Source organism: Ictalurus punctatus, chromosome 20 (genome assembly GCF_001660625.3).
Source record: "Ictalurus punctatus breed USDA103 chromosome 20, Coco_2.0, whole genome shotgun sequence".
Taxonomy (NCBI): domain Eukaryota; kingdom Metazoa; phylum Chordata; class Actinopteri; order Siluriformes; family Ictaluridae; genus Ictalurus; species Ictalurus punctatus.
This window is the reverse complement of record NC_030435.2, coordinates 7,815,835-7,842,726: the sequence shown is the minus strand read 5'-3', so window position 1 is coordinate 7,842,726 and position 26,892 is coordinate 7,815,835. Positions and strand designations below refer to the sequence as shown.

General features: G+C 37.4%; 1 protein-coding gene across 1 annotated transcript in view; it reads left to right on the top strand.

Annotated features, from left to right (window-relative positions):
• The window catches only part of pik3cb (phosphatidylinositol-4,5-bisphosphate 3-kinase, catalytic subunit beta), a 58,895-nt gene that overhangs the window by 23,095 nt on the left and 8,908 nt on the right, over nt 1-26,892 (top strand). The window contains exons 2-17 of the mRNA XM_017495942.3: nt 4,160-4,343; nt 7,673-7,901; nt 9,962-10,182; nt 10,301-10,483; nt 10,627-10,794; nt 11,165-11,254; nt 11,345-11,596; nt 11,686-11,782; nt 12,340-12,470; nt 12,566-12,616; nt 17,479-17,667; nt 17,768-17,889; nt 19,580-19,723; nt 19,967-20,066; nt 25,166-25,356; nt 26,631-26,740. Of these exons, the coding sequence (XP_017351431.2) occupies nt 4,194-4,343; nt 7,673-7,901; nt 9,962-10,182; nt 10,301-10,483; nt 10,627-10,794; nt 11,165-11,254; nt 11,345-11,596; nt 11,686-11,782; nt 12,340-12,470; nt 12,566-12,616; nt 17,479-17,667; nt 17,768-17,889; nt 19,580-19,723; nt 19,967-20,066; nt 25,166-25,356; nt 26,631-26,740 (2,428 nt within the window). The 5' untranslated portion in view covers nt 4,160-4,193. The remainder of the gene's footprint in view (nt 1-4,159; nt 4,344-7,672; nt 7,902-9,961; nt 10,183-10,300; nt 10,484-10,626; nt 10,795-11,164; nt 11,255-11,344; nt 11,597-11,685; nt 11,783-12,339; nt 12,471-12,565; nt 12,617-17,478; nt 17,668-17,767; nt 17,890-19,579; nt 19,724-19,966; nt 20,067-25,165; nt 25,357-26,630; nt 26,741-26,892) is intronic.

The window sequence follows — 26,892 nt, the reverse complement described above, 5'->3', positions numbered from 1 at the left end:
TTTTTTGTTGTTGTTGCTTGTCTTTTTGTGACTCATGCCCCATTTAACAGATTTTGCTGTATTAAAACTGTGTCTACTCAGATTTTTGGTGAGAAAGCATGGCTTAGGAAAAATGAGAATTCCATTTGTACAAGTCAAGACCTGTGAAAGAATTCAACACAAACTGAGAGGGAGGTGTACAGGGCAGAATCCTGTAAAGAAAATCTGCATGTGGATGTAAAGAACATGGAGGCATATAAGCAATGAGCATGATGTGTATATTGATAGGCAAAAATAAACAATTTAGTGTTAATTAATAGTACTGGGTCAAAGAAAATAACTACTTAGAAGGTACAGTTGCAATCAAAATTATTCAACCCCCACTGCAAATCAGTTTTATTGTCAACATTTACAGACTTTCAGCTGTTTGCAATGAACAAATCAAATAAAAGCAACTAGTTCAACACAATAAATGCTTTCCAAATTCAACTGAAAATGCAACTTGTGACTAATGATTTCTCCAGTCTGAAAATTATTCAACCCCTTCATAGCAAGCATCTTTAGTACTTAGTAGAGCACCCTTTTGATCTTATGACCTGCTGCAAATGAGATGCATAGCTTCTGGCAGTGTTCCTTGGGAATCTTAGCCCATTCCTCATGAGCAATGGCCTCCAGTTCAGTAATATTCATGGGTTTGCGTGCTGCAACCGCCGCCTTCAAATCCCACCAGAGATTTTCTATGGGGTTCAAGTCAGGTGACTGTGATGTAGAATCTTCCAGGACGACTTCTGCAACCAAGGCTTGGTGGAATTTGAGATATGCTTGGGATCATTGTCCTGTTGGAAGGTCCAATGATGCCAAAACTTCAGCATGATGTTTTCTCCTAGGATTTCGTGATACTTCAGTTAATTTATCTTGCCTTCCACACACTGCAGGTTTCCAGTGCAAGAGGATGCAAAGCAGCCCCAGAGCACCACCATGCTTGACTGTGGACAGAGTGTTCTTTCTACATTCTTCTTCCTCCAGACATACCACTGATCCATCATGCTGAAAAGTTCCAAGTTTTGTTTCATCGCTCTATAGAACAGAATCCCAAAACTTCTGTGGCTTATTTATATTATTTTGAGCTGACTTTTCATGTGCTTTTTGGTCAGTAGTGGTGTACGTCTTGGAGTTCTGGAATGGAAACCTTCTGCATTTAGTATGCGCCATACTGTGCTCACTGAAACTGTAGTGTCTTTTGCCACCAAGTCTTGCTGCAGGTCTTTTGCAATCACTCGAGGGATTTTCACAACCTGCCTTCTCAGAAATCTGGTTGCAGACATTGATAGCTTCCTTTTTCTGCCCGTAGCCAGTTCAGGGATTTCATGTGTTCCAGCTCAAGCACACCTGGTGCAATTAATGAAGCCCTTGATTAGTTGCATCAGGTGTGCTTGAAACAACACCTGTTTTGCATACTTGTGCTGTTGTGAGGGATTCTGTTCAGGGGTTTGAATAATTTTGAAACTGGAATATTCATTATAAGTTGCATTTTCAGTTGTATTTGGGGAAACTACTTGAAGCATTCGTTGTGTTTAACGATTTCAATTGCTTTTGTTTGATTTGTTCAGTGGAAACTGCTGAAAGTCTGTAAATTTTGAATTTTACAATGAAATTTGCAGTGGAGGTTGAATAATTTTCATTGCAACTGTAAGTGCCCAACACTGCATAATATATCTGCTGCATGATATGTGTTTGCTTATTTATTTATTTATTTATTTTTTATTTTTTTTTTTTTATAAATGAGAACATTAATCTTAAACTAATCATTCATTTGAGCCCATGTTCATGAGTTGTTCTACAAACTACTGACATTTTGGTCAAAGTGGAATGAGATAATGTACAAGAAAATGTTTTCTTATAATACAGTAAAGTGTGATTATAAATTTTTCAGACTAATTAAAGTGATGGCTTCATATCACATAGCTAATCGATAATGAAATTTGTTACTGATCAGTTTTATTATTGAATTTGATCAGTTTTGTCTATTAGTTGTTGCAGCTCTTTTTAACATTCTGTTCTTGTCCCTTATGTTCAGCCCCTGAGGTTTTACCTCATAAGTCCAGACCATTCTACTGATTCTGCCATACCTGTTTTGGGTCTTTCTGCCAGTGTCCTTTTTTACCTACTCTCACTCTGAACTGGAGGACTTTCTTTGAATTTACTGGGTTGCCCGTCATCTAGATGTTATCATTATATAATAATGTAGGATCTATGCATGATATTTCCCTCTGTCACTAGTGCATTTTTTAGATCATGACTTTTGACCATCTAAATTGGTATGTAATTTGTCACCTGATTACAATGGAGATGGCATCTCACTCCTTGGCTTTCATTTTAGTAATGGAGGCATATAAGAAATGAGCATGTTGTGTATATTGATGGACCTCTAATGTGTGCCATTAGAATTGCTCATACCCCACTAACAACTGCAATCACTACAAGCATGGGTGATCGTTCTATAGTGCGACCTACCTGCTTCGTTCTACATGTTCTTCTAGATTGTTGAATATCTGTTAGAGATGGCACCAATCTGATATCCAGTGTCTTTATTGGAACAATATCAGCAAAAGTTGCATGTCAGAGGACAAAAGGAATGACTGCAGTCTGATTCTGTAACAGATCTAGCCTGAAATATCAGAACTACTTGTAGCACAACTTAACATAAAGTGATGTAAAGTGTATGTTCTATTAACAGTGGCCACTCAAGGTACCATAACAGACAATAACTAGCTAATTAGAAATGTTATGATTATTTTATTTGATGTTAACAGCCTGTATAATTTTGCACACATTCACACTGTGATATTAATTAATCATTTAACTAATAAATTTTTTTGTGTACGTCGATAATGTATTTCCGCTTATAGGGTAGGGAGTGTTTGAGCATTTTCAGTGTGGATGAAGTGCTTCTTCTTGGATGAAGTGCTTCTATTAAAAATGGCTCATTATTAAGCTTGGTATTTTTTCAGAAATTGGATCGGTATCGACTATTGCTCAGATTTTCATACTTTATGGCTATAGTGCCATCTCTCTTATTGGATTGTATGAATCTAAACTGATGGTGCTTATGAATTCATGTTATCCAATTGACTTTCTCAGTCCACCACTTGTGTGGCATTTTGAGAATGTTTAAAGGAATCCAAGAGTTTGTACTGGATAGCGCTTAATGAAAATTGTGTCTCTCTCTTACTAGCAAAACAACTTGTCTCTTTATTGGTTATAATAAATAATACTGCATGAATGCCTTGGAAATATATCCTGTACAAATATCAGCATATTAATTTAATGTGTAAGTACATAGCAGATAGTTGGGTGGTAAGTAAAACCAAGGATAAATATGTACTTATTCAAAAGTTATATCAAACAAATAGAGAATTTCTGTAATTTCTGCAATAAAACACTGTTCAAATAGTATGTTACTGTAAAGTTGCAATAAATTTTTCAAAATGTAGTCATTGACTTACAGTGATTTTACAGTGAAACTGCAGCATACCCTACTCTGAGTGTGTGAGTAAGATGATTCCTTGCATATACAAGATCATTCCTTCATCTTGTCCAGTTTATTCAGGTCAGGGTTGATGTTTTGGATAAAACTCTTGCAACAGCTCTGCAATTATTACCAAGTACACTGCACTTAACGTGTAATTTTTTGTAATATATGCACTATCTGCTGTTCCGCATTATGGCACCTAACTGCAACACTACAGCTTAAGTTAAATAAGAATGTTACACATGAGGAAGAAATAAGTTATGGAACCAGTTTGGTACAGATTACTGGAACTGCAAAGATGAAACTGATGCTGAAAGTGTCTGCATTTGCATACTCAATCCGGTATGGTGTTCAGGCTATATACTCTGGTGCAGCGTATTATTTGGAAAATAATGCCCTTAATTTTAAATCTGAATGAATCAGAATTAAATTTTAATTCTATTGGTAAACAGTAGTTATAACATTTCAACCCCTATAAAGTACTGAATAGAATATATTGAATGTTTTTATAAGGGTTGTCCTGCAATATATTGTATATGGAATATAATATGCTGTTAGTGCTGGTGTTTGGTGAAATTTACATCTGTGATTTGTGTCCATGTGGTCATTGTTATTTTGGTGTTATATTGGTGTCCATTTTGTATTTAGGGTCCCATGGTTTGGTTGTGGTGTGCTCTCTGCCATGCCTCCCGCCATGACGGATCAGCTGGATGTGTGGGCAGACCCAATACTGGATGGGAACGATCAGGTGGCTGTGGATTTCCTGTTGCCGACTGGAATCTACATTCAGATGGATGTTCCCAGAGAGAGCACCATCCATCAAATCAAACAGGTGTGTGGTATTTTAAATCATTTTCTGACTCGGGTTACAAAGCAGAGTCCTTGTATCTGTATTTTCCCATTAATTTATTTAACATTTTATAGAGGAACTTTTTCTTCTACACCTGGATACGTACTACCAGTTAAAAGTTTAGACACACTCATTCTTTATTTTTATTTATTTTTCCACATTTTAGAATAATAATAGTCATCAAAACTCTGGAATAACAGAAATTGACCTAATGGGAATTTTGTTGAGATAAAAAATCCAAAATTAAAAAAAGAAATAAATAATATTTTAGCATCTTCAATGTAGACACCCTTTTTGCCTAGAAATTCCAGAAATGTATTGGCATTTTCTCAACCAGTATCTTGAGGAATCACCCTGAGATGCTTTTTAAACAGCATTAAAGGAGTTCCCACCTAAGTCGTCCATTTAAAACTATTTTTCTGTAAATAAAATGTTTTCTAATGGAAGAAATGAATATGTTGGCATAATTATATTTTTGTCTACAACACAGATTTCAAACATTTAAACTCACACCTTGAGATCAAAAGATTTTTAAGATCATGAGAAACATTTCAGTCTCCAAACTTTTCGCACACACTTTATATATTGTGTGTGTGTGTGTGTGTGTGTATGAGAGAGAGAGAGAGAGAGGTCTTTTGTTAAAAAATTCACAAACATACTCTGCTCTGATGGATATCAAACTATTGCAAACAAAACACAGGTTTATCAAAAAAAATCTTTATTACATATAGGTGTGCAACAATTATTGGCACCCTTTTAGTCAATACTTTCCTTTGCTAGGATAATAGCTCTGAGGCTTCTCCTATAATACCTGAGGTTGGAGAATACATGGCAATGGATCTAAGACCATTCCTCCATACAGAATCTCTCCAGATCCTTCAAATTTCGAGGTCCACACTGATGGATTCTCCTTCAGTTCACTCAACAGGTTTTCTATGGGTTTCAAGTCAGGGGACTGGGATGGCCATTGCAGGACCTTGATTTTGTGGTCAGTAAACCATTTTTATGTTGATTTTGATGGATGTTTTGGGTCATTGCCCTACTGGAAGATCCAACCACAGCCCCTTTTAAGCTTTTTGGCAGAGGCAGTCAGGTTTTCATTTAATATCTGTTGATATTTGTCCATGATGCCATTTATCCTAACAAAATGTCCAGGTCCTCTGGCAGAAAAACAGCCCCAAAACATTAATGAGCCTCCACCATATTTAACCATGGGCATGAGGTACTTTTCTATATGGCGACCTCTCTGTATGTACCAAGCCCACCTCTGGTGTTTATTGCCAAAAAGCTTTATTTTTGTTTCATCTGACCATAGAATTTATCCCATTTGAAGTTCCAGTAATGTCTGGCAAACTGATGGCGCTTGAGTTTAGTAAGTGGATAAGACCTAGAGGCTTTTTTCTTGAAAACCTTCCAAACAACTTGTGATGTAAGTGACTTCGCATTGTAGTTTTGGAGCCTTTCTGATCCCAAGATGCAACTAACTTCTGCAGCTCTCCAGCTGTGATCCTTGGAGATTTTTTTGGCCACTCGAACCATCCTCTTCACAGTGCGTTGAGACAATATAGACACACATCCAATTCCAGGTTGATTCATAACATTTCCAGTTGACCGGAACTTCTTAATTATTGCCCTGAAGGTGGAAATTGGCATTTTCAATGCTTGTGCTATTTTCTTATAGCCACTTCCCATTTTGTGAAGCTCAACAACCGGTTGCCGCACATCACAGCTATATTCCTTGTTCTTACCCATTGTTATGAATGAATGATATGAAAGGGAATTTGGCCTATGTGTTACAATTTTTTTTTTTTTTTTAAATAACGATGGGAGTATATTTTTCTCATATGAATTCATAGGGGTGCCAGTAATTGTTGGGGGGTGAAGCACAGAGTATTGCGAATAATTGTTGCACACCTATATTTAACAAGATTTTTTTTTTTTGATAAACCTGTTTTGTTTGCAGTTGTTTGATGTTCATGAGAACAGAGTATTTTTGTGAATTTTTTGAACAAAGGATCAAAAGGTTAAAGACAATTTTTCACAGCCTTCTTTGCTCATATTTACCAAGAGTGCCAATATTAGTGGATGGCACTGTAAATGTTTGGTAGGCGAATACCTCTTTCTCCGAGTTATTGTTTGACACAAAATCAGTGTTTATGTACTGAACCACATCATACAGCAGATGTTGCAGGTTTTCATTGCATAACCAGAGAAGTGAAGCAGGATTATTATAGCTTTAAAATTATTGCTGGTTTTTTATTTTATTTTGTTTTGCATTTTGGATTTCAGTTTTGTTTCAGTTGGTTTTAATGGTGCATAAATTTGTTTTGATTTAATTTTTTATCTTTATCATTACTTTTAGTTTGTATTTAGTAGTAGTTTTAGGATTGTTTTAGTTTTTAATATCATGGTAATCATATAAAAAAAAATTCCAAATTAGGCTCTGTCTTTTCTTACTGATTAATCTTGCTTTTAGCGCTCCACTGCTACAAATCGTTGCTGTGCCAAGGAGTTACTCTTCCATCTGTCGGGCACTTATGATTCGGCAACATCGATGGATCCACTTTGTTCAACCTCTGTTCTTAAGTCAAACTACCCAACATTTAAAATCCAAAAATGGAAGTTTTATTCTATGAAATTTCAGGTGGACCTTATAGTTGCTGTTTAGTTTTTGTTTATTTGGAAACTCTCTCATTTTTATTTTTATTTCAGATAACGAAAATGTTTCAAATGATATTCACTGATTAGTTTTAATTTTCTTGATGGTTTTCATTAATGATAACCTTGTGAAGTGAAGATGTATTTTATGCAAAGTGGGCATGTAGGTGCCACCTTGTGGTGCAGTGATTGTTGCAGAGTCATCCTTTCAAATTACAAAATCCTCTTGACCTTTCCCCTCTTTGAAACATCAGTCATTTATTGTAAAATTGCATTGGTGTATTAGCATAATTGTTTAGTATATCTCAGCTCATAATTGCAAAATTTTAAAGAAAAAAAAATCCTCACAGAATAACCGTTTATAAAATTATGATCAGGCTTATCCCACACATTTATTTATATGAAGCTATAAAATGCTCTGTATCCACTTATCCCTTGATGAATTACTGTGCAAAATTTGCATATTGAATTTTTTCCTGTTCTGACACACACAAAAACAGGCCTACACTTTAATTTCTGTTAAAATGTGAATGCATGGCATTGGCATGTTGCATATTTGTCTCTGGTTTATTGGTCTGTGTTCAAAACACTACATAGTCTTTTTCATTTCAGTTTAGGTCTCATTTTGATTGTTTTTTAATGTGACTTTGCAGATGCTATGGAAGCAGGCACAGGTGTATCCTCTCTTCTCCTTGCTTGGGGAGATGGATGGTCACATATTCGAGTGTGTGAACCAAGCCGCAGTTCATGAGGAGCTGGAGGATGAGAGCAGACGTTTGTGTGATGTTCGTCCATTTTTGCCTGTCCTCAGGCTCATTATTCGTAACTGTGGCCGTGCTGAACGCCTGCTTGACTCCAAGATCGGGGTGCTTATTGGAAAAGGTAAAACACATTAAAGCACACATGCTCACAAATATTAAACAAATTTAATAATCTTGATTGCTTCAGTACTGACTGAAATGCAAATCAGGCAAGCACATTAGTCATTGTACTTAATTAGACATAAAAAAGTAATTTATTTATTACTTGAATAATAAATATACTGCTGGTAATTTTGCCAGATGCACAGTAATTGAATTAAAAGTTGTCTTGTTTTAATTACTCTCAACAGCTGAATGCAAGTGCATATGATTTTAGCAAATTATTTTTTTCTGAGCAGACCAAGTTATCTACATCCGCCTCATTTATTTAATCATAAACAGTGAAAGCTTATTTATATTCTAAAATCAATGTTGTTAATGTCGGAACCTTCATACCTTCAATTTTATATCCAGTAATATTAAAAATAAACCCAGACAAATATCCATTAGCAAACTGCCTAGTGGATTTGGAGTGTGTTTGAAACACTACACAGGAGCCTACACAAACGAATGGCCCAAGAATAATTTGAATAAATAATAGTAAATAGTAAGTAAATTTACATAGCTAATTTAATCTATTCAGTTTAAGTAGTTGTAAATAAAGATGCACTGATGTATCGGCCATTAATCGGTATTGGGAGATAAAGGCTATATTTGACGCTATCGGCTATCAGCCAATAGTTTAAAAACATCAGATGATCAGGGCGGATTATATCCTGTCAATAAAAAGCGGGCAGTAAAACACATCGATTTCGTGCTGTGTGTAAAGATGATGTCTCTTGTGTGGAATGATGACAGAACTGCAGTTTGTAAGCTCTGCACTGCTAACATTTTAGACCGGAAATGAGCAGCAGTGAAGCGGGAGTTTCGGCGTCGAATCATAATTACCCTGACCCCCACGATGCCCGCTCGCCCTTGCACTGAATTAAAGGGCCAGTACACCGTTAAAAGGTTTAAATGAAGATGAGCTCACAAAAAAGTATATATTGCACAGAAAAATATATTTGTATAGTAGTGTATTTCATATCCAGTTAATGTTAACATATAAAAACTATTATATTATATATTACCAGTTTGATGTTCAATGATAAAGTAGAAATGCTTTTGTTTGTGGTGAGTGAATGCGAAGCCTAACAGGAGGTTTTTTTTTGTTTGTTTTTTTTAGAATTCAGTCAATGTTAATATGAATTAATAACATTCAAGTTAAGAAATCCTACTTTAATCTTCAGAATTTAGCTCATGTGTTAATGTTGGAGTAATGTGAGTTCTCTTTATGAGACCAGTTACTGTGAAACAATTTGTTGAAATGGAGAGAATAAAGCTTTTATTTGCATTTCCTTCAGAATTGTAGAATTCATTATTATTAATTTATAAGCAGGCATAAAAGGCAGAACTCCTGGTTTTCGGCATCGGGCGATATCACTGAATAATCGGTTATCGTATGGGCTGAGAAATGTAGTATCGGTGCATCTCTAGTTGTAAATAAATTTTTTTGGAAAATAACGTCCTTAATTTTAATTGTGTGTAAACAGTAAGTAGTAGCCAGCACATCACGTTTTCTGTGTTTAGATATCCGACTATGGCCATCTGTCTAGTTTGCTTTTTAGGCTTGGCTTGCTTTTTTGAAAGCATCTGGTTAATGTTATTTGTTGTTTGATGCATTTTGAATAAAACTCTAGGCCAAGTGTGATGTGTCGCTAGGGGTTAGGGTAAGGATTGTTTGTCTTCTATTGATTACTGTTTTGTATTTAGGGTCCCATGGTTTGGTTGTTATGTGCACTTTGCCATGCCTCCTGCCCACTACACTTATTAGTGTAGTTTTGCCCCAGACCCCCATTCTCTAATTGCATAATTATTAAAAAACACTGGAATATTAATAATGCCAATGAAATCACATCATAAAATGATGAAAAAATCATGAAAACATGTAATCATATTAAAATCACAAACGTATAATATAAAAGAATGTTAACCAAAAGGTTTTAGCTGATATTTTTTAACTAAACTTATGTTTTGTAATTGATTTAATATTATGCCTTTTTATTACAGAAGCAATTATTAATGGTGTTTCACCTTGTGCAGGGCTTCATGAACTGGATGCTTTGCAGGACCAGGAAGTGAAAGATTTTCGTAGCAAAATGCAACGAATTAGTGAAGAGAAAATGCAGTCAGTGCAGATGATGTCGTGGGCAGAATGGCTTCAGAGCTGCTTCTCTCCCCAGATAGAGGTGGCACCAGTTGATGGGTTATGTGATAGGAATGAGGGCTTTATCAAGATCACCATGCACTTCAACCAGTCACAGGTACACTCACATATACACACTAAATTAAATTCCATAAATATGCAAACTGGAGAATCTTTTAATATTATTCCAGTCATTGCTTAGATATTCTTTTCATCACAACCCCCCTCCCCCAAAGGACACAACAAGTATAAAAGTGCCATTGAGCTGTACTGTACACGAGCTTATGAATCAAGCTCTCAGAAAATGGCTGACTACTCATGGCTTGGGAGAAGATGAAGACTGTATTGGTAACTATGTCCTAAGAGTCAGTGACAAGCTGGAATTCTTGTTTGGAGAACACCAACTTATGTACTACAGAGTAAGTAACTAAATAAACTGTTACCTTACTCCTTGACCACACTTGCTGCATAAATTAGAAGGTAATAAAATGTTACCCATATAATAAGTTCATTAGTCATAAATGGGATGCTGTGTGAATAATATGCGTGTGTGTGTTTGCAGTATATTAGATCATGCTTGCTGTCACAGGAGAGTCCACATTTGACGTTAGTGCATTGCGATATAGTGAAGGCCATGTTTGAACATGAGATCAGCAGTATTGGAGCTGTTCTCGCACGGAAGTCATCAAATCCTCCTTTACCCCTTCCCCCTAAGAGGAGAGGACCATCTGTAAGTTAAAATTAAGCTTTTAAATTTTATCAGCTTTCCAAATCAATTGCCAGTTTTTAACAGTTTTTATGGCACTCTTTCATACGCACATCAAAGGTGCATGTCTGTTCTTCAAAGTGCTATTTTCATATCAGTATATGCAAATGAAATGCATATATAGTGCCACACTGAATTATAACCTCTGATAAGAGAACATAACCAAAGAAGGTGCTTTACATTTTTTTTCCCACAACTCTAATGCCATCTCAAACAAGTAGTATCATTTATTGTTAATTCCAAATAGTTACAATTATGTATCTGTGTGTCTGAACATTTCAATTACTAAATGCTAGTTTCCCACCTAATCATCATCTTTTTTTTCTCTTTGCAGCAGTTGCATACGTGCATTTGGGAGGTACAGTCTCTTTTTAAAATCACTTTAGTGAAGGGCATTAAGGTCAATGCAGAAGAGACAGCGAAGGTAAGGCTTACAACACTGCATGTGAAAGATGTAGTCATCTACGCATTCTAGCCCTACTCAGTCACACAGTGGCTTGTCCCCTCCTTTTAGGTGCAAGTTCGTGCAGGCCTATTCCATGGTACAGAGCTCCTGTGTAAGCCAGCTGTTAGTAATGAGAGCAGTGGTCGCTCGGAGCACATCTGGAACAGGACTCTTGAGTTTGATATTTCTGTTTGTGACCTGCCACGCATGGCTCGCCTCTGTTTTGCCATCTATGCAGTCATGGACAAAGTAAAAAAGCAGAAATCAACCAAGAACATGCAAATGAACAAATATCAGACTATTCGAAAAGCAGGAAAAGTGGTAAGAGCAACACAAATGCACTTACCAAGTACAAAGTATAAACAAAATAGGAAATGAAATGATTTTATTTATGTCTTGCATGTCTTTAGCATTATCCAATAGCATGGGTGAACATGATGGTGTTTGACTACAGAGGACAGCTAAAGACTGGTGATATCATCTTACATACCTGGTCCTCCTTTCCTGGTGAGAAAAGCTGCATGCTCATATTCATATTGACATCTGTGTATGTAATGGAGCCCTTGATTAGTTGCATCAGGTGTGTTTGAGACAACACCTGTTTTGCATATTTGTACTGTTGTGAGGGTTTCAGGGGTATTCAGGGGGATAAATAGTTTTGATACTGGAGACATCATTATAAGTTGCCACTTGAAGCATTCATTATGTTGAACTATTTCAATTGTCTTTGTTTGATTTGTTCCTTGCAAACAGCTGAAAGTCTGTAAATTTTGACAATAAAACTTGTATGCAATGGGGGGGTTAAATAATTTTGATTGCAACTGTGTATGTGTGTGTGTGTGTATGTGTGTGTGTAATATATATATATATATATATATATATATTATATATGTTACATGTGTGATCTAAGATATATAAAAATTGTGTAAATTTGAATACTAATTTCAAATTTTCAACAAAATGTCTGTTTGGAATTATGAATTTCAGGTAGAATAGCACTCGGTCATAGTGGTGACTGTATAAAAATGGAAAATGTGTCATTATGGTGTTTGTGTGCATCACAGATGAGCTGGAGGAGATGTTGAACCCTATTGGAACAATACAGACAAATCCATACACTGAGAATGCCACAGCACTGCATATTCGCTTAACAGAATACTCTGTAAACCCACTCACATTTCCCCCATTTGACAAGGTATATTCACAGAATATTATATATGATATATTTACGTTAAATCACACAATATTAAATTATAATTGATTTAACTGTGTTTCTGCTTTATCTTGTAGATCCTGGAGAAAGCTGCTGACATTGCTGGATCCACTGACTCTATATCAATTGTTGGTGTACACACACACACACACACACACACACACACACACACACACACACACACACACACACACACACATTCTGATCTATCATCTCATATTCATCTTTTGATCTCAAACCCAAATGTCTTCAGTGTAGAGCAAAGTAATTGGCCTTGACATTCCAATATTTTCAGTGGGAACTGTGTATGTAATATGATTAAAAATGATGATAATAGTAAAAATAATATTTGCTAATTAAAGCTACATGATATAAGATTTTGGAATTTCACTCACTTTGATTGAAAAATGCTATTGCAAAAGCTGATAGAATATAAGAAGAACATTTCCTTACGTAGGTTGTGCTGTGCTCTTCCATTTCCAACTCTCCTGGCTGTGAGTGCATGCATTTAGATAGAATTGGTTGAACTGCTAATTGGACTCCAAACTGCACAATGCACACTAAGTAGCATGTCTAAATAGTAATGACACCAATGATATAGTGCCCTACATTTATTCATTTTGCAGATGCTTTTATCCAAAGCAACGTACAAATGAGGAAATACAAGCAAAGCGATATCAAGCAGAGAACAAGTAGTGCTACCATACAATATTTATAATTGAGTTCTAGAGAAGCAAAGTGCAGAGTAGAGGTGTTATTTATAATTGAGTTCTAGAGAAGCAAAGTGCAGAGTAGAGGTGTAAGAGCCAGAATAAGTAAGAGTAAGGGGTGGGTTTTTTTTTTTTTTTTTAAATAATGTGGAGTTGGCATTTTAGCAGTTAGTTACGTGCTCACGGAAGAGGTGGGTTTTAGCTGTTTTTTGAAAATAGTTACAGATTCTGCAGTCCGGATTGAGGTTGGAAGTTCATTCCACCACTGAGGAACAGTTAGTTAGAAGATTCTGGAAAGGGACCTTGAGCCACGCTGAGTAGGCACTACTAAGCGTCGGTCGTTGATCGATCACAGATTGGATGAGGAAAATGTAAGCCTCAAGGAGAGTGTTGAGGTAGGGGGGTTGCTGTTCCAGACAAGGTCTTGAATGAATGAATGAATGAATGAATGAATGAATGAATGAATGAATGCCTTTTATTGTCACTATACACATGTACAATGAAATTAAGAGCCACTCCTTTTTGTCTGTGCCAACATGTACATACAATAAACAAGAACAATAAACAAGATATTGGGGCGGAGCAGGGAGGTACTATGAAATGCACAGTTTTGAGACACTATATACATATACTGTGAAATCAGTACATGTATGTGTTTAGAATGGTAATAGCTTTTGGGAAAAACTATTCTTAAATCTATTAGTCCTTGTTTTGATGCACCTGTAACGTCTCCCTGAGGGCAACAGATTGAACAGATCAGAGCCTGGGTGAGAGCTGTCCTTAATGATGGTTTTTCCTCTGCTGAGGCAACGGGAGGTGTAAATATCCATCAGGGAGGGGAGAGGGCAGCCAATGATCTTCTGTGCTGCCCTAATTACTCTCTGAAGCCTCTCCCTGTCTGCCCCGGTGCAGCTACCGTACCACACCGTGATACAGTATGTCAACAGGCTCTCGACGGACGAGCAGTAGAAGATCAGCAGCAGATTGGGGTCCAGATTGTACTTCCTGAGAACCCTCATTTGAGCCTTCTTAATAACCGCTGTGATGTTGTCCGTCCAGGAGATGTCTGCAGAGATAAGGACGCCAAGAAACCGGAAGGTGTGGACCCTCTCCACACACTCACCATTGATGAAAAGGGGGGCTAGCTCAGTGTTGTGCTTCCTGAAGTCTACAGTGAGCTCCTTGGTTTTCTTGGTGTTTAGAGCCAGATTGTTCTTTGAACACCAGGCTGCCAAGTTCAGGACTTCCTCTCTGTAGGCTACCTCATCTCCTTTTGAGATGAGTCCGACCACTGTGGTGTCGTCAGCAAACTTGACGATAAGATTATTATTGTGGACTGGACTACAGCCGTATGTGTAGAGACAGTACAGGAGGGGGCTCAGCACACAGCCCTGTGGAGAACCTGTGCTCAACGTGCGAGTGGAGGAGGTGGGGTCCGAGTCTCACTGTCTGAGACCGGTCGGTGAGAAAGTCCTTTATCCAGGCACATGTGGGGGGGGGAGGCCAAGAGTGACCAATTTGGTGATGAGAATGTCCGGAATGATTGTATTAAAAGCCGAACTGTAATCCACAAAAAGCATCCGGACGTAGCTCTGTTGCTGCTATAGATGTCTCAACACGGAGTGGACAGCTACGGCGATAGCATCCTCTGTGGATCTGTTTGCGCGATATGCAAACTGATAAGGATCGAAGTCTGGGGGGAGGTAGTCCTTGATGTGCTGAAGAACCAATCTCTCAAAGCATTTCATGATAACTGGAGTGAGTGCCACAGGACGATAATCATTTAGGCTAGTGGTGGGCGACTTCTTTGGCACTGGAATGATTGTGGCTGATTTTAGGCAGGACGGGATGACTGCTTGGGCCAGTGAGAGATTGAGGATTCTGGTAAAGATGTGGGCAAGCTGGTGGGCACACGATCTGAGCACCTTACCAGGTACTCCGTCTGGGCCAGCAGCTTTCCTGGGGTTCACTGCCAGAAACATCCATCTAACATCGTGTTCCCTCACAGTAAGTAGAGTGGTGCAGGAACCAGGAGGGGATGGAGGCAGGGCTGGACTGGTACGGGAGCCAGATGAGGGTGGAGGTGAGGCTGGAGCAGATGAGTGCTGCTGTTGTGATGTTTCAAAGCGAGCAAAGAAGCAATTTAGCTCTTCTGCCAGCATCGCACTCAGGTCTCCTGTTGTCGCATCACGGCCTCTGTAGTTCGTGATGTTTTGTATGCCCTGCCACACCCCCCGTTTATTTTTGCTGGACAGGTGGGACTCTATGCTCCTCTTATAGACCGCCTTAGCTTCCTTAATACCACCTTTCAGGTTGGCACGAGCGGCTCTGTACAGAGCTCTATTACCAGACCTGAAGGCAGTGTCGGGGGCTTTGAGGAGTGTGCGGACCTGTTTGGTCATCCAAGGTTTCTGGTTTTGGAAAACCCGAATGTTTTTGTCCACAGTCACATTTCCGATACAGAACTTGATATAGTCCAGTACCGTTCCTGTTAATGTTTCTAGCTCTTGATGTTCAAATAAATCCCAGTCTGTCTGTTCGAAGCAGTCCTGTAGTTTGCAGAATTCATCGTCAGGCCAGGTGGTAACAGTCTTTATAGTGGTCTTGACACTGAGTCTGAGGGGGGTGTAGGCAGGGGAGAGCAGGAGGGAGAGATGGTCTGATTGGCCGAGCCATGCTTGTATGATTGGCCGATTGGCCGAGCTTGTATGTGAGCATCAAGGCCTTGAATTTGATATGGGCAGCTACAGGAAGCCAGTGGAGGGAGATGAGGAACGGTGTGATATGGGTTCTTTTGGGCTGGTTGAAGATGAGGTGTGCTGCTGCATTCTGAATCATTTGAAGGGGTTTGATTGAGCTGGCTGGGATGCCCGAGAGTCCTGTGTTGCAGTAGTCCAGTTTTGAGATGACAAGAGCCTGGACATACTATTTAGAATGGCAGGATGCAGATAGGGAGGCAGCATTTTACAGAAGGGTCGTGAAACAAATTTTGTGTACATCAGTGTGACTCTCAGAGTTACGGATTAGAAGAGGAAAGAGTCTTTTTGCTACATTGTCCTGTGACTGCAAATGCCCGATTGGTGCCTTTGACCCTGGCGTTGTGAGGTGGCCAAACGTAATTGGATCACGTTAATACTACATGAATTGAAACTCATGTAAATGAAACTCACTCTACATAATTGAAACTAGTACGTTAGATATTTGTTTAATTTAAATTTAGTATAAGGAATGAAATGTTTTTTCACCATGGATTACGATGCACAGTGGCAGCAAATAGGCTGACTATAATCTATTCTCATCAAATTGGAGAACAATCAATCACCTTATATGTTCACCCAGAAAAAAGCTAAAATCTCAAGATTCCTGAATCCTGTTTTCTCTTATTGTGTTATATAAGACGCTTTCAATTTCTGACACCTGTTTGCTTTGCTTGCACTCTTTGCTTTTCTCCTTCTCCTGATTGGAGAGAATTTATGCATGAATCATTAATGTAAAAAAAAAAAAAATGTTATTAATCCTTGTGTTTTTATTAGGATTCTTCTTCTTTTGTGAATCTGCAATGTTGCCTGCTGCTTGCCATCCTGGTTAAAATAAAAGTTATATATAATAATGAAGTTTTGCTACAGAAATGACTTGCAGGTTGTGCTGGTGTTGAAATCACACACTTTCCACTCTGCATTGTGGCCTTCGTGGCAAGGGCTCTGTGGGATTTTGTTTTGCTTTTAGGTCATGTTTTGTTTTGTCTCCACCCTCATCCTGTCATTGGTTTGTGTGGCTCATTCTTCCTGGTAGTAACTGGTTTTACTGATTGCAACAAGTGAAGAGTGATAAAGTCTGGCACTCAAACAAGATAAAAAGTAGAGCATACTGTGCGTTTCTCTTCACTAACTGTTCAAGAGCAGGTCAGTTCTAAACAGGCTGAAGTGGCTGAAAAAGCACTCAAAATTTGCCAAATAGCATTGGGAACTAGAAATGTACTTGCTAGCAAACAAACTCAAAGGTTAATTTTGTTGCTGCCACTGCCCTTCTACTCTCTCCTTTCTGACACCAAACTACGTTCATGTCAGACAATTTGGAAACAAGTCACATGTTTTCTCAGATCAGATTAATAAATTTTAATTTATTTTTTCCCACTGGGGCAAAATATACTTATGCCAAAGGGAAATACTGAATATATTTGAAGTCAGTAAATGTAGAATAACCAATCATGACCTAAACAGTTGTTAGTAGTGTATAAAATATATATATATGTCAACTACAACAAATTGGTCTGTGTGCAGGGACGAGGATTGAAAAAGTTCTACATTGAGTTGAAGGAGATCATGGAAAGGGATCCACTGTCACAACTCTGTGAAAATGAAAAGGATCTGATATGGACTCTGCGCTATGACTGTCGAGAGAACTTCCCACAGTCCCTCCCTAAACTACTATTGTCTGTCAAATGGAGTAAACATGATGATATGGCACAGGTATGTAAATAAACATGTACACACTGGTGAATTACCTGACCCCATCCTCTTAGTAGTAACGTTTCTCTCTCTATCCCTCTTGTTGTGGTCTTTTCTGTAGTTGCAGGCATTGTTGCAGATTTGGCCTAAAATAAGTCCTCGAGATGCTTTAGAGCTACTGGATTTTAACTATCCGGACCAGTATGTTAGAGAGTATGCAGTCAGTTGTCTGCAAGATATGAGGTAAGTGCTGGCAACACTGTCAAGCTTGTTTATACTAACATAATTGATTTTATTAATTTTTTTGTGTTTTTTTTTGGTTATTGAATTTTCATTGATATCCTAAATGTGTAAAATTACAGTTATGGCCAGTTGATGGCCATTTTTGTAACAATCACCAAGTGATTTTAAGTGCATTTTCACGTATGCTGCTTATGTTTATATTCAAAGTTTCTGGACATAACTACAGAGCCCTACTGTTGGCATCTCTGCTTATGCATGGCCACGACTTACTAAAATGTGGGAATGGGATCATTAATTAAAGGAAATGAGATGATAAATTCAAGGCATTAACTGAGTAATGTCAATTGGCACAACTTCACAACTGCAAAGGAACAAAATAATTAAGCCTAGCCACATCTTAATAAGGCATGCTCTTTTATCTTGATTTTTATGTGAGTAGTACATGATGTACAAAACAATGAACAATTCAGTTATATGAAATCAATTCAAAGTCAAACCCTTCAATAAGTATATATGTTTAATTTTGAGGCTCATAAAAAATAAATCCAATTCAGTAAGATTTAATATGAATTGTAATATTTCATCATAAAGAACAATTAAGTAGAGATTTAAAAAAATATATTTCTGTATTAGTTACTGTAAAATATAGAACATAGACATTCATTGTTTTGTATATTGTATGTTATTTACATTATTTATTTACATTATCGTGTGTGTATATAAAATGACACACACAGTCTTGAAAAAATAAGTACCCCCCATGGAAATTGTTGGCTTTTTTGACATGTTTGGACAAGCAAACATTTGATCCTTTGAAACTGTGCCTATCGGAGTTGAAACACGCTATGACACATAAAATGTACATTTCGTAGTAATTTTCACAATTTAAATTTTAAAAAAAAATTGTCACATGGGGAAAATAAGTACAATCCTATATTTATCACACCTTCAAGTCCTTAAAATTAGAATCAGGTGTTCAAGTTTGGGTGGGGATTGGAATTAGTGATTAGGGAGTGCAGGTGGAACCTGTCTTATTTATACCCGTCTCGTGTCTGGTGTTCCCTTTGCTTTTGGGATGTGTGGTGTTATAATGCCAAGATCTAAAAAGTTCTAGAAGGCCTTTGGGGGGGATTTATTTATTTATTTATTTTAAATACATCATTCCGCTGTAAGGAAAATCACCTACAAGTACATTCAAGAAAATCCTCAAACATCTTGTAACTTAAAGAATATTGCATGGAAGAGTGGTCAAAAATTCCAGCAAGCCTGATAGACAAGTATGGAAAATGCCTACAAGAACATAAAGGGGGCAATACTAGCTTCTGAGGCCAACGGTACTTACTTTTTCCACAGAAGAATATCACATCTATTGAGATTTCTCTTGAATAAATGATTGAAAAAGCAAGTTTTCCTTGTGGGTTTGTTCAAGTATATCTGTTTTATTAATAGGCACTGTTTCAAAGGTGGTCAAATGTTTGCTTGTCCAAAAATGTAAAAAAAAAAAAAAAAAGCCACCCATTTCCATGGAGTATATTTGTTTTTTCACATGACTGTGTGTGTGTGTGTGTGTGTGTGTGTGTATATATATGTATGTATGTATGTATGTATGTATGTATGTATGTATGTATGTATGTATTTGTGTGTGAGAAGATACAGAGCTCTTCCATTTTCTCTCCCTTTTTTTTATCAGTGATGAAGAGCTGTTGCAGTATTTGCTGCAGCTAGTCCAGGTGTTGCGCTATGAACCATACTATGACTGTGCCCTCTCACAATTTTTACTGCAGCGTGCTCAGACCAATCGTAAAATTGGACATTTCCTCTTCTGGCATCTTAGGCAAGTGTGGTCATTGTGGTCGTGTGTGTATATATGTATGTGTAATATTGTTTTCCAGCTATATATATTCATAAATTATGGCTGTGACTGTAAGTTCAAAATAGCAATCAACAGTAGGTTTATGACATTTTAACTTGTGTAATATCTGATTACACTTTGAGCTGCATTTAAAATCTATTAATCTATTTTCCAAGCTTAAAGCCTCAACTGTGTATTGTATGGTTTGTATCTGTGCTTTTCTAGGTCAGAGATTCACATGCCAGCAGTATCTGTGCAATTTGCCCTGATTTTGGAGGCATATTGTAGAGGCAGCATCCCCCACATTGAAGTGCTTAAAAAACAGGTATAAGATTTGAAATAGAATTAATTACCAACCTATAAAACATCATATATTTAATTTAAAAGACTTGATAAGCCAATATAACATTATTAAGCATTATTGTATAAACACGCTAGATGTAGGCCTATAATTGGACTGTTTTGATAACATTTACAGTGCCTTCCAGTAATACTGTCACCTTTTGATAAATATGAGCAAAGACAGCTGTGAAAAATTGTCTTGATTGTTTACCCTTTTGATCTTTTTTTTTTTTTTTAAAATCACAAAAATACTCTGTTCTCATGGATCTCAGACAACTGCAAATACAACACAGGTTTATCGAAAAACATCTTTGTTTAATATGTGTTGCACAATTATTGACACTCCATGAATATATTTGAAGTATATCCCCATTGATCTTTTACATTTTTAGTACACCTCGTTGACTAGGAACAGGAAATTGTTCAATCATGACTTCCTGTTTCACAGGGTTATAAATATGAAGTAATGCACAGGTCAGATTCCCTTAGTCATTCATCACAATGGATAAAGACCAAGAAATATAGTTGTGATGTGCGGCAAAAGGTTGTTGAGCTTCACAAAATGGGAAGAGGCTATAAGAAAAATAATTAATCAAGTCAATAATTAAGAAGTTCCAGTCAACTGGAAATGTTATGAATCAACTTGGAAGAGGACGTGTGTCTATATTGTCTCACCGGACTGTGAAGTTGTTTGGACGGGTTTAAAGAAAAAAAAAACCTATACTCTCAGCCAAAAAATAACTCCAGCATCTTCAGTTTGCCAGATACTACTGGAACTTCAAGTGGGATCGGGTTCTATGGTCAGATGAAACCAAAATAGAGCTTTTTGGTAATAAACACCAGAGGTGGGTTTGGTGCACACAGAAAGGTAACCATATGGAAAAGTATCTCATGGCCACGGTTAATTATGATGGAGGCTCTTTAATGTTTTGGAGCTGTTTTTCTGCCAGAGGACCTGGACATTTTGTTAGGATACATGGCATCATGGGCTCATCAATATATCAAATTAGAGAGGCACCGATGTATCGGCCAATAATCGGTATCGCCGATAAAGGCTATTTTTCACGCCATCGGCTGATAGTTTATCCGATGATCAGGGCCGATTATATCCTGTAAATCAAAAGAGGCCGGGAAAACACATAGATTTTGTGCGGTGTGTAAAACTGATGTCTCTTGTGTGAAATGACAACAAAACTGCAGTTTGTAAACTCTGCAAGCTCTGCACTGCAAAAATTTTACACTGGACACTGCAGCAGTGAAACAGGAGTTTCAGCGTCTATTATTTATTTTATTTTATTTTTTTTTTGCCGTGCTGCTCGCGCTGAATTAAAGCACCAGTACACTGTTGAAAGATTTAAATGAAGACGAGTTGACAAAAAAAGTATATATTGCACAGAAAAATGTATTTGTAGAGTAGTATATTTCATATCCAATTAATGCTTTTTATATATATATATATATATATATATATATATATATATATATATATATATATATATATATATATATATATATATATATATATATATATATATATATATTACACATTACACAGTGAGGGGGGGGAAAAGTATTTGATCCCCTGCTGATTTTGTACATTTGCCCACTGACAAAAAAATGATCATTCTATAATTTTAATGGTAGATTTATTTGAACAGTGAGAGACAGAATAACAACAAAAAAAATCCAGAAAAACGCATGTCAAAAATGTTATAAATTGATTTGCATTTTAATGAGGGAAATAAGTATTTGACCCCCTCTCAATCAGAAAGATTTCTGGCTCCCAGGTGTCTTTTATACAGGTAACGAGCTGAGATTAGGAGCACACTCTTAAAGGGAGTGCTCCTAATCTCAGCTTGTTACCTATATAAAAGACACCTGTCCACAGAAGCAATCAATCAATCAGATTCCAAACTCTCCACCATGGCCAAGACCAAAGAGCTCTCCAAGGATGTCAGGGACAAGATTGTAGACCTACACAAGTCTGGAATGGGCTACAAGACCATTGCCAAGCAGCTTGGTGAGAAGGTGACAACAGTTGGTGCGATTATTCGCAAATGGAAAAAACACAAAAGAACTGTCTCCCTCGGCCTGGGGCTCCATGCAAGATCTCACCTCGTGCAGTTGCAATGATCATGAGAACAGTGAGGAATCAGCCCAGAACTACACGGGAGGATCTTGTCAATGATCCCAAGGCAGCTGGGACCATAGTCACCAAGAAAACAATTGGTAATACACTACACCATGAAGGACTGAAATCCTGCAGTGCCCGCAAGGTCCCCCTGCTCAAGAAAGCACATATACATGCCCGTCTGAAGTTTGTCAATGAACATCTGAATGATTCAGAGGACAACTGGGTGAAAGTGTTGTGGTCAGATGAGACCAAAATGGAGCTCTTTGGCATCAACTCAACTCGCTGTGTTTGGAGGAGGAGGAATGCTGCCTATGACCCCAAGAACACCATCCCCACCGTCAAACATGGAGGTGGAAACATTATGCTTTGGGGGTGTTTTTCTGCTAAGGGGACAGGACAACTTCACCGCATCAAAGGGACGATGGACGGGGCCATGTACCGTCAAATCTTGGGTGAGAATCTCCTTCCCTCGGCCAGGGCATTGAAAATGGGTCGTGGATGGGTATTCTAGCATGACAGTGACCCAAAACACACGGCCAAGGCAACAAAGGAGTGGCTCAAGAAGAAGCACATTAAGGTCCTGGAGTGGCCTAGCCAGTCTCCAGACCTTAATCCCATACAAAATCTGTGGAGGGAGTTGAAGATTCGAGTTGCCAAATGTCAGCCTCTAAACCTTAATGACTTGGAGAAAATCTGCAAAGAGGAGTGGGACAAAATCCCTCCTGAGATGTGTGCAAAAATGGTGGCCAACTACAAGAAACGTCTGACCTCTGTGATTGCCAACAAGGGTTTTGCCACCAAGTACTAAGTCATGTTTTGCAGAGGGGTCAAATATTTATTTCCCTCATTAAAATGCAAATCAATTTATAACATTTTTGACATGTGTTTTTCTGGATTTTCTTGTTGTTATTCTGTCTCTCACTGTTCAAATAAATCTACCATTAAAATTATAGAATGATCATTTCTTTGTCAGTGGGAAAACGTACAAAATCAGCAGGGGATCAAATACTTTTTTCCCTCACTGTGTGTGTGTGTGTGTGTGTGTGTGTGTGTGTGTGTGTAATGTAATATATATATATATATATATATATATATATATATATATATATATACATACACACACACACACACACACATACATATTTTATATATATATATATATATATATATATATATATATATATATATATATATATATATATATATATATATATATATATATATATATATATATATATATATGAAATAAAATAATATATTTTAAGTTTTATTTTATATTTTACCAGTTTGTTGTTCAATTATGAAGTAGAAATGCTTTTGTTTGTGGTGCGTGAATGTGAGCCTAACAGGTTTGTTAGAATTCAGTCAATTAATTCTGCTAATATGAATTAACATTCAATAAGTTAAAAAATCTTACTTTAATCCTCAGAATTTAATGTGTTAATGTTAGAGTAATGTGTTTTCTGTTTGAGACCAGTTACTGTGAAACAACTTGTTGAAATGGAGAGAATAAAGTTTTTATTTGCATTTCTTTCAGAATTGTGGAATTAATTATTATTCATTTAATAGAAGGCATAAAAGGCAGAACTATCGGTATCAGACGATATCACTCTGAATAATCAGTTATCGCATCGGCTGAAAAATTTTGTATCGGTGCATCTCTATATCAAATATCAACAGATATTAAATGAACACCTGACTGGGATCTGGTTGGATCTTCCAGCAGGACAATGATCCAAAATATACATCAAAATAAACACAAATTTTCTACTGACCACAAAATCAAGGTCCTGCTATGGCCATCCCAGTCCCCTGACTTGAAACCCATGGAAATCTTGTGGGGTGAACTGAAGATGGAGTGATGAAGTGGACCTCAAAATTTGAAGGATCTGGAGAATTCTGTATGGAGGAATGGTCTCCGATCTCTTGCCATGTATTCTCCAACCTCATCAGGCATTATAGGAGAAGACTCAGACCTCTTATCTTGGTAAAGGGAGGTAGCACAAAGTATTGACTAAAAGGATGCCAATAATTGTTGCAGAGATATATTTAACAAACGTATTTTATTAGTAAACCTGTTCTCTCTTTTTTTTTTTTTTTTTATTTATTTTATTTTTTTTAAAAACAAAAGATCAAACGGTTAAACAATAAGGACGATTGTGCACAGCCTTCTTTGCTCATATTTACCATGGGTGCCAATATTATTGGAGTGCACTATATGTTTGGCTTATATCTTGGTAGCGATTAATGGACACACACATTTAAAATCTGTGAACCCACTGGGTCATTTTAAATCATTGAACCCACAACACACAGAATTTGAGTCTGTGTTGACTGTGTATTGCAGAATACTATTTTTTGTCCTATCCAGACATGAGGAAATTGTTTCCTATGTCCTCACAAGAGCAGTTACTGTGGCAGTACTCCGAGCTTTCAGAAGAACTGGGTTAAATGCCAGCTTGCCCCATTGCTGTATTGCAATAAATGGGATGAAGTTCAGAAATACAAACATGCACTTTACAGTATCAGTACTTGTAAACACATTTGTGAAATAGGTACCTTTTTAATTTTTATATGTAATTTCATGGAACTTAAGATAGATCTAACATTTCCTGGAAAACTCCTCATGGTGGCTTGTAGAGTTTTAGTAAAAAAAAAAAAAAAATACTATTATACTTAGAACCAAATGTATTGCTGGATAGATTTGTAACAGATTCATGTTAGTTTGTAATATGTAAAATGAACTAGAATCTGCTTGTTTAAGATAAAGTAGACCTACGATCATTTCATCAAATGACAATAGAGTGTAGGTGTCCTGCAACACATAATCCTGCCTCTTTTTTCTTTTTTTCATTATTTACATTATTCAAAATGCATTGAAATTAATTGAATATACACCAAATACAAATCTTATAATGAATTGTGTGTCTGTCTGTTTTTAAATGCAGGTTGAGGCTCTTGGTAAGCTAAAAGCTGTGAATGAGTTGATCAAACTGGGCACAATAAAATCAAAGAATAAAACCAAAGAGGCTCAGCTGAAGGAGGCCATGATGAAGTGCCTTAGACAGACGGGATTCATTGAGATTCTGTCAGACCTTCACTCACCACTTAACCCCCAGATATTGCTTGCTGATGTCAAGTAAGAAGGCTTTCTTTTATATATATACACCCATCCATCACTTTATTAGGAACACCTGTACACATACTCATTCATACAATTATCTAACCAGCCAATCGTGTGGCAGCAGTGCAATGCATGAAATAATGCAGATTTGGGCCAGTAGCTTCGGGTAATGTTCACATCAACGATCTGAATGGAGGAAGAAATGTGATATTGATTTTGACCATGGGATGATTGTTTTTGCCAGACAGGCTGGTTTGAGTATTTCTTTAACTGATCTGCTGGGATTTTCATGCACAGCAGTCTCTAGAGTTTAATCTGAACAGTGCAATAAAGAAAAAACATCCAGTTAGCAGCAGTTCTGTGGACAGAAATACCTTGTTGATGAGTGAGGTCAACGGAGAATTGGCAGACTGGTTCGAACTGACAGAAAAGCTACAGTAACTCCAATTACCACTCTGTACGATTGTGGTGAGCTCAATGTCGAACCTTGAAGCAGATGGGCTACAACAGCAGAAGATGTTGGGTTCCACTTCTGTCAGCAAAGAGCAGAAAGCTGAGGCTGCAGTGGGCACAGGCTCACCAAAACTGGACAGTTGAAGACTGGAAAAACGTTGCCTGGTTTGATGCATATCGATTTCTGCTGAAACACACAGATGTTAGGCTCAGAATTTGGCTCAAACAGCATGAATCCCTACACCCAGCCTGCCTTGTGTCAGCAGTCCAGGCTGGTGGAGGTGGTGTAATGGTGTGGGGAATGTTTTCTTGGCACACTTTGGGCCCATTAATACCAGTCAACCATCACTTGAATGCCACAGCCTGTTTGAGTATTGTTGAAGGTCATGTGCATCCCTTCTTGGCGACGATTTATCTTCTGATGGCTACTGCTAGCATGGTAATGTCACAAAACAGAAGTCATCTGAAACTGGTTTCATGAAAATGACCGATTTCAGTGTTCTTCAGTGGTAATTATTTTTTTTTTCTCAATGTCTTCCCTATTTATTTTTTTAAAATATCACTGTAATAGCATCACCAACTATGCCACAATGTTACTAAGATCACGGAATGAGATTTTTCCCATTCTGATGTTTGATGTGAACATGAACTGAAGCACAGGACCTGTGTCTGCATGAATTCATGCACTGCATTGCTGCCACATGATTGTCTGATTGGGATAATTACATGAATGAGCAGGGGTACTGGTGTTCCTATTAAAGTGGCCAGTTAGCATACTATTTACAGACTGATCGAAACTGTAGCCAAAAACCTCTCATTTCCTCTCTTGCATTTAGTGTGGAGAAGTGCAGGTACATGGACTCTAAAATGAAGCCTCTTTGGATTGTTTACAATAACAAGCTGCTACTGGGAGACACGCTGGGAATCATCTTCAAGAATGGAGATGGTGAGAGACCGTGAAGAGGGAAGGATATGGATAAAGAGGAAGAGAGGTGGACATGAATGTTGAAGGGAGGGGCAGAGGCATAAATAATTGTGGTCAAGTGCAAAGAAAGTCTGGTAATGGCAACTAAATAAGTCAATTGCTTTTTATTGCCA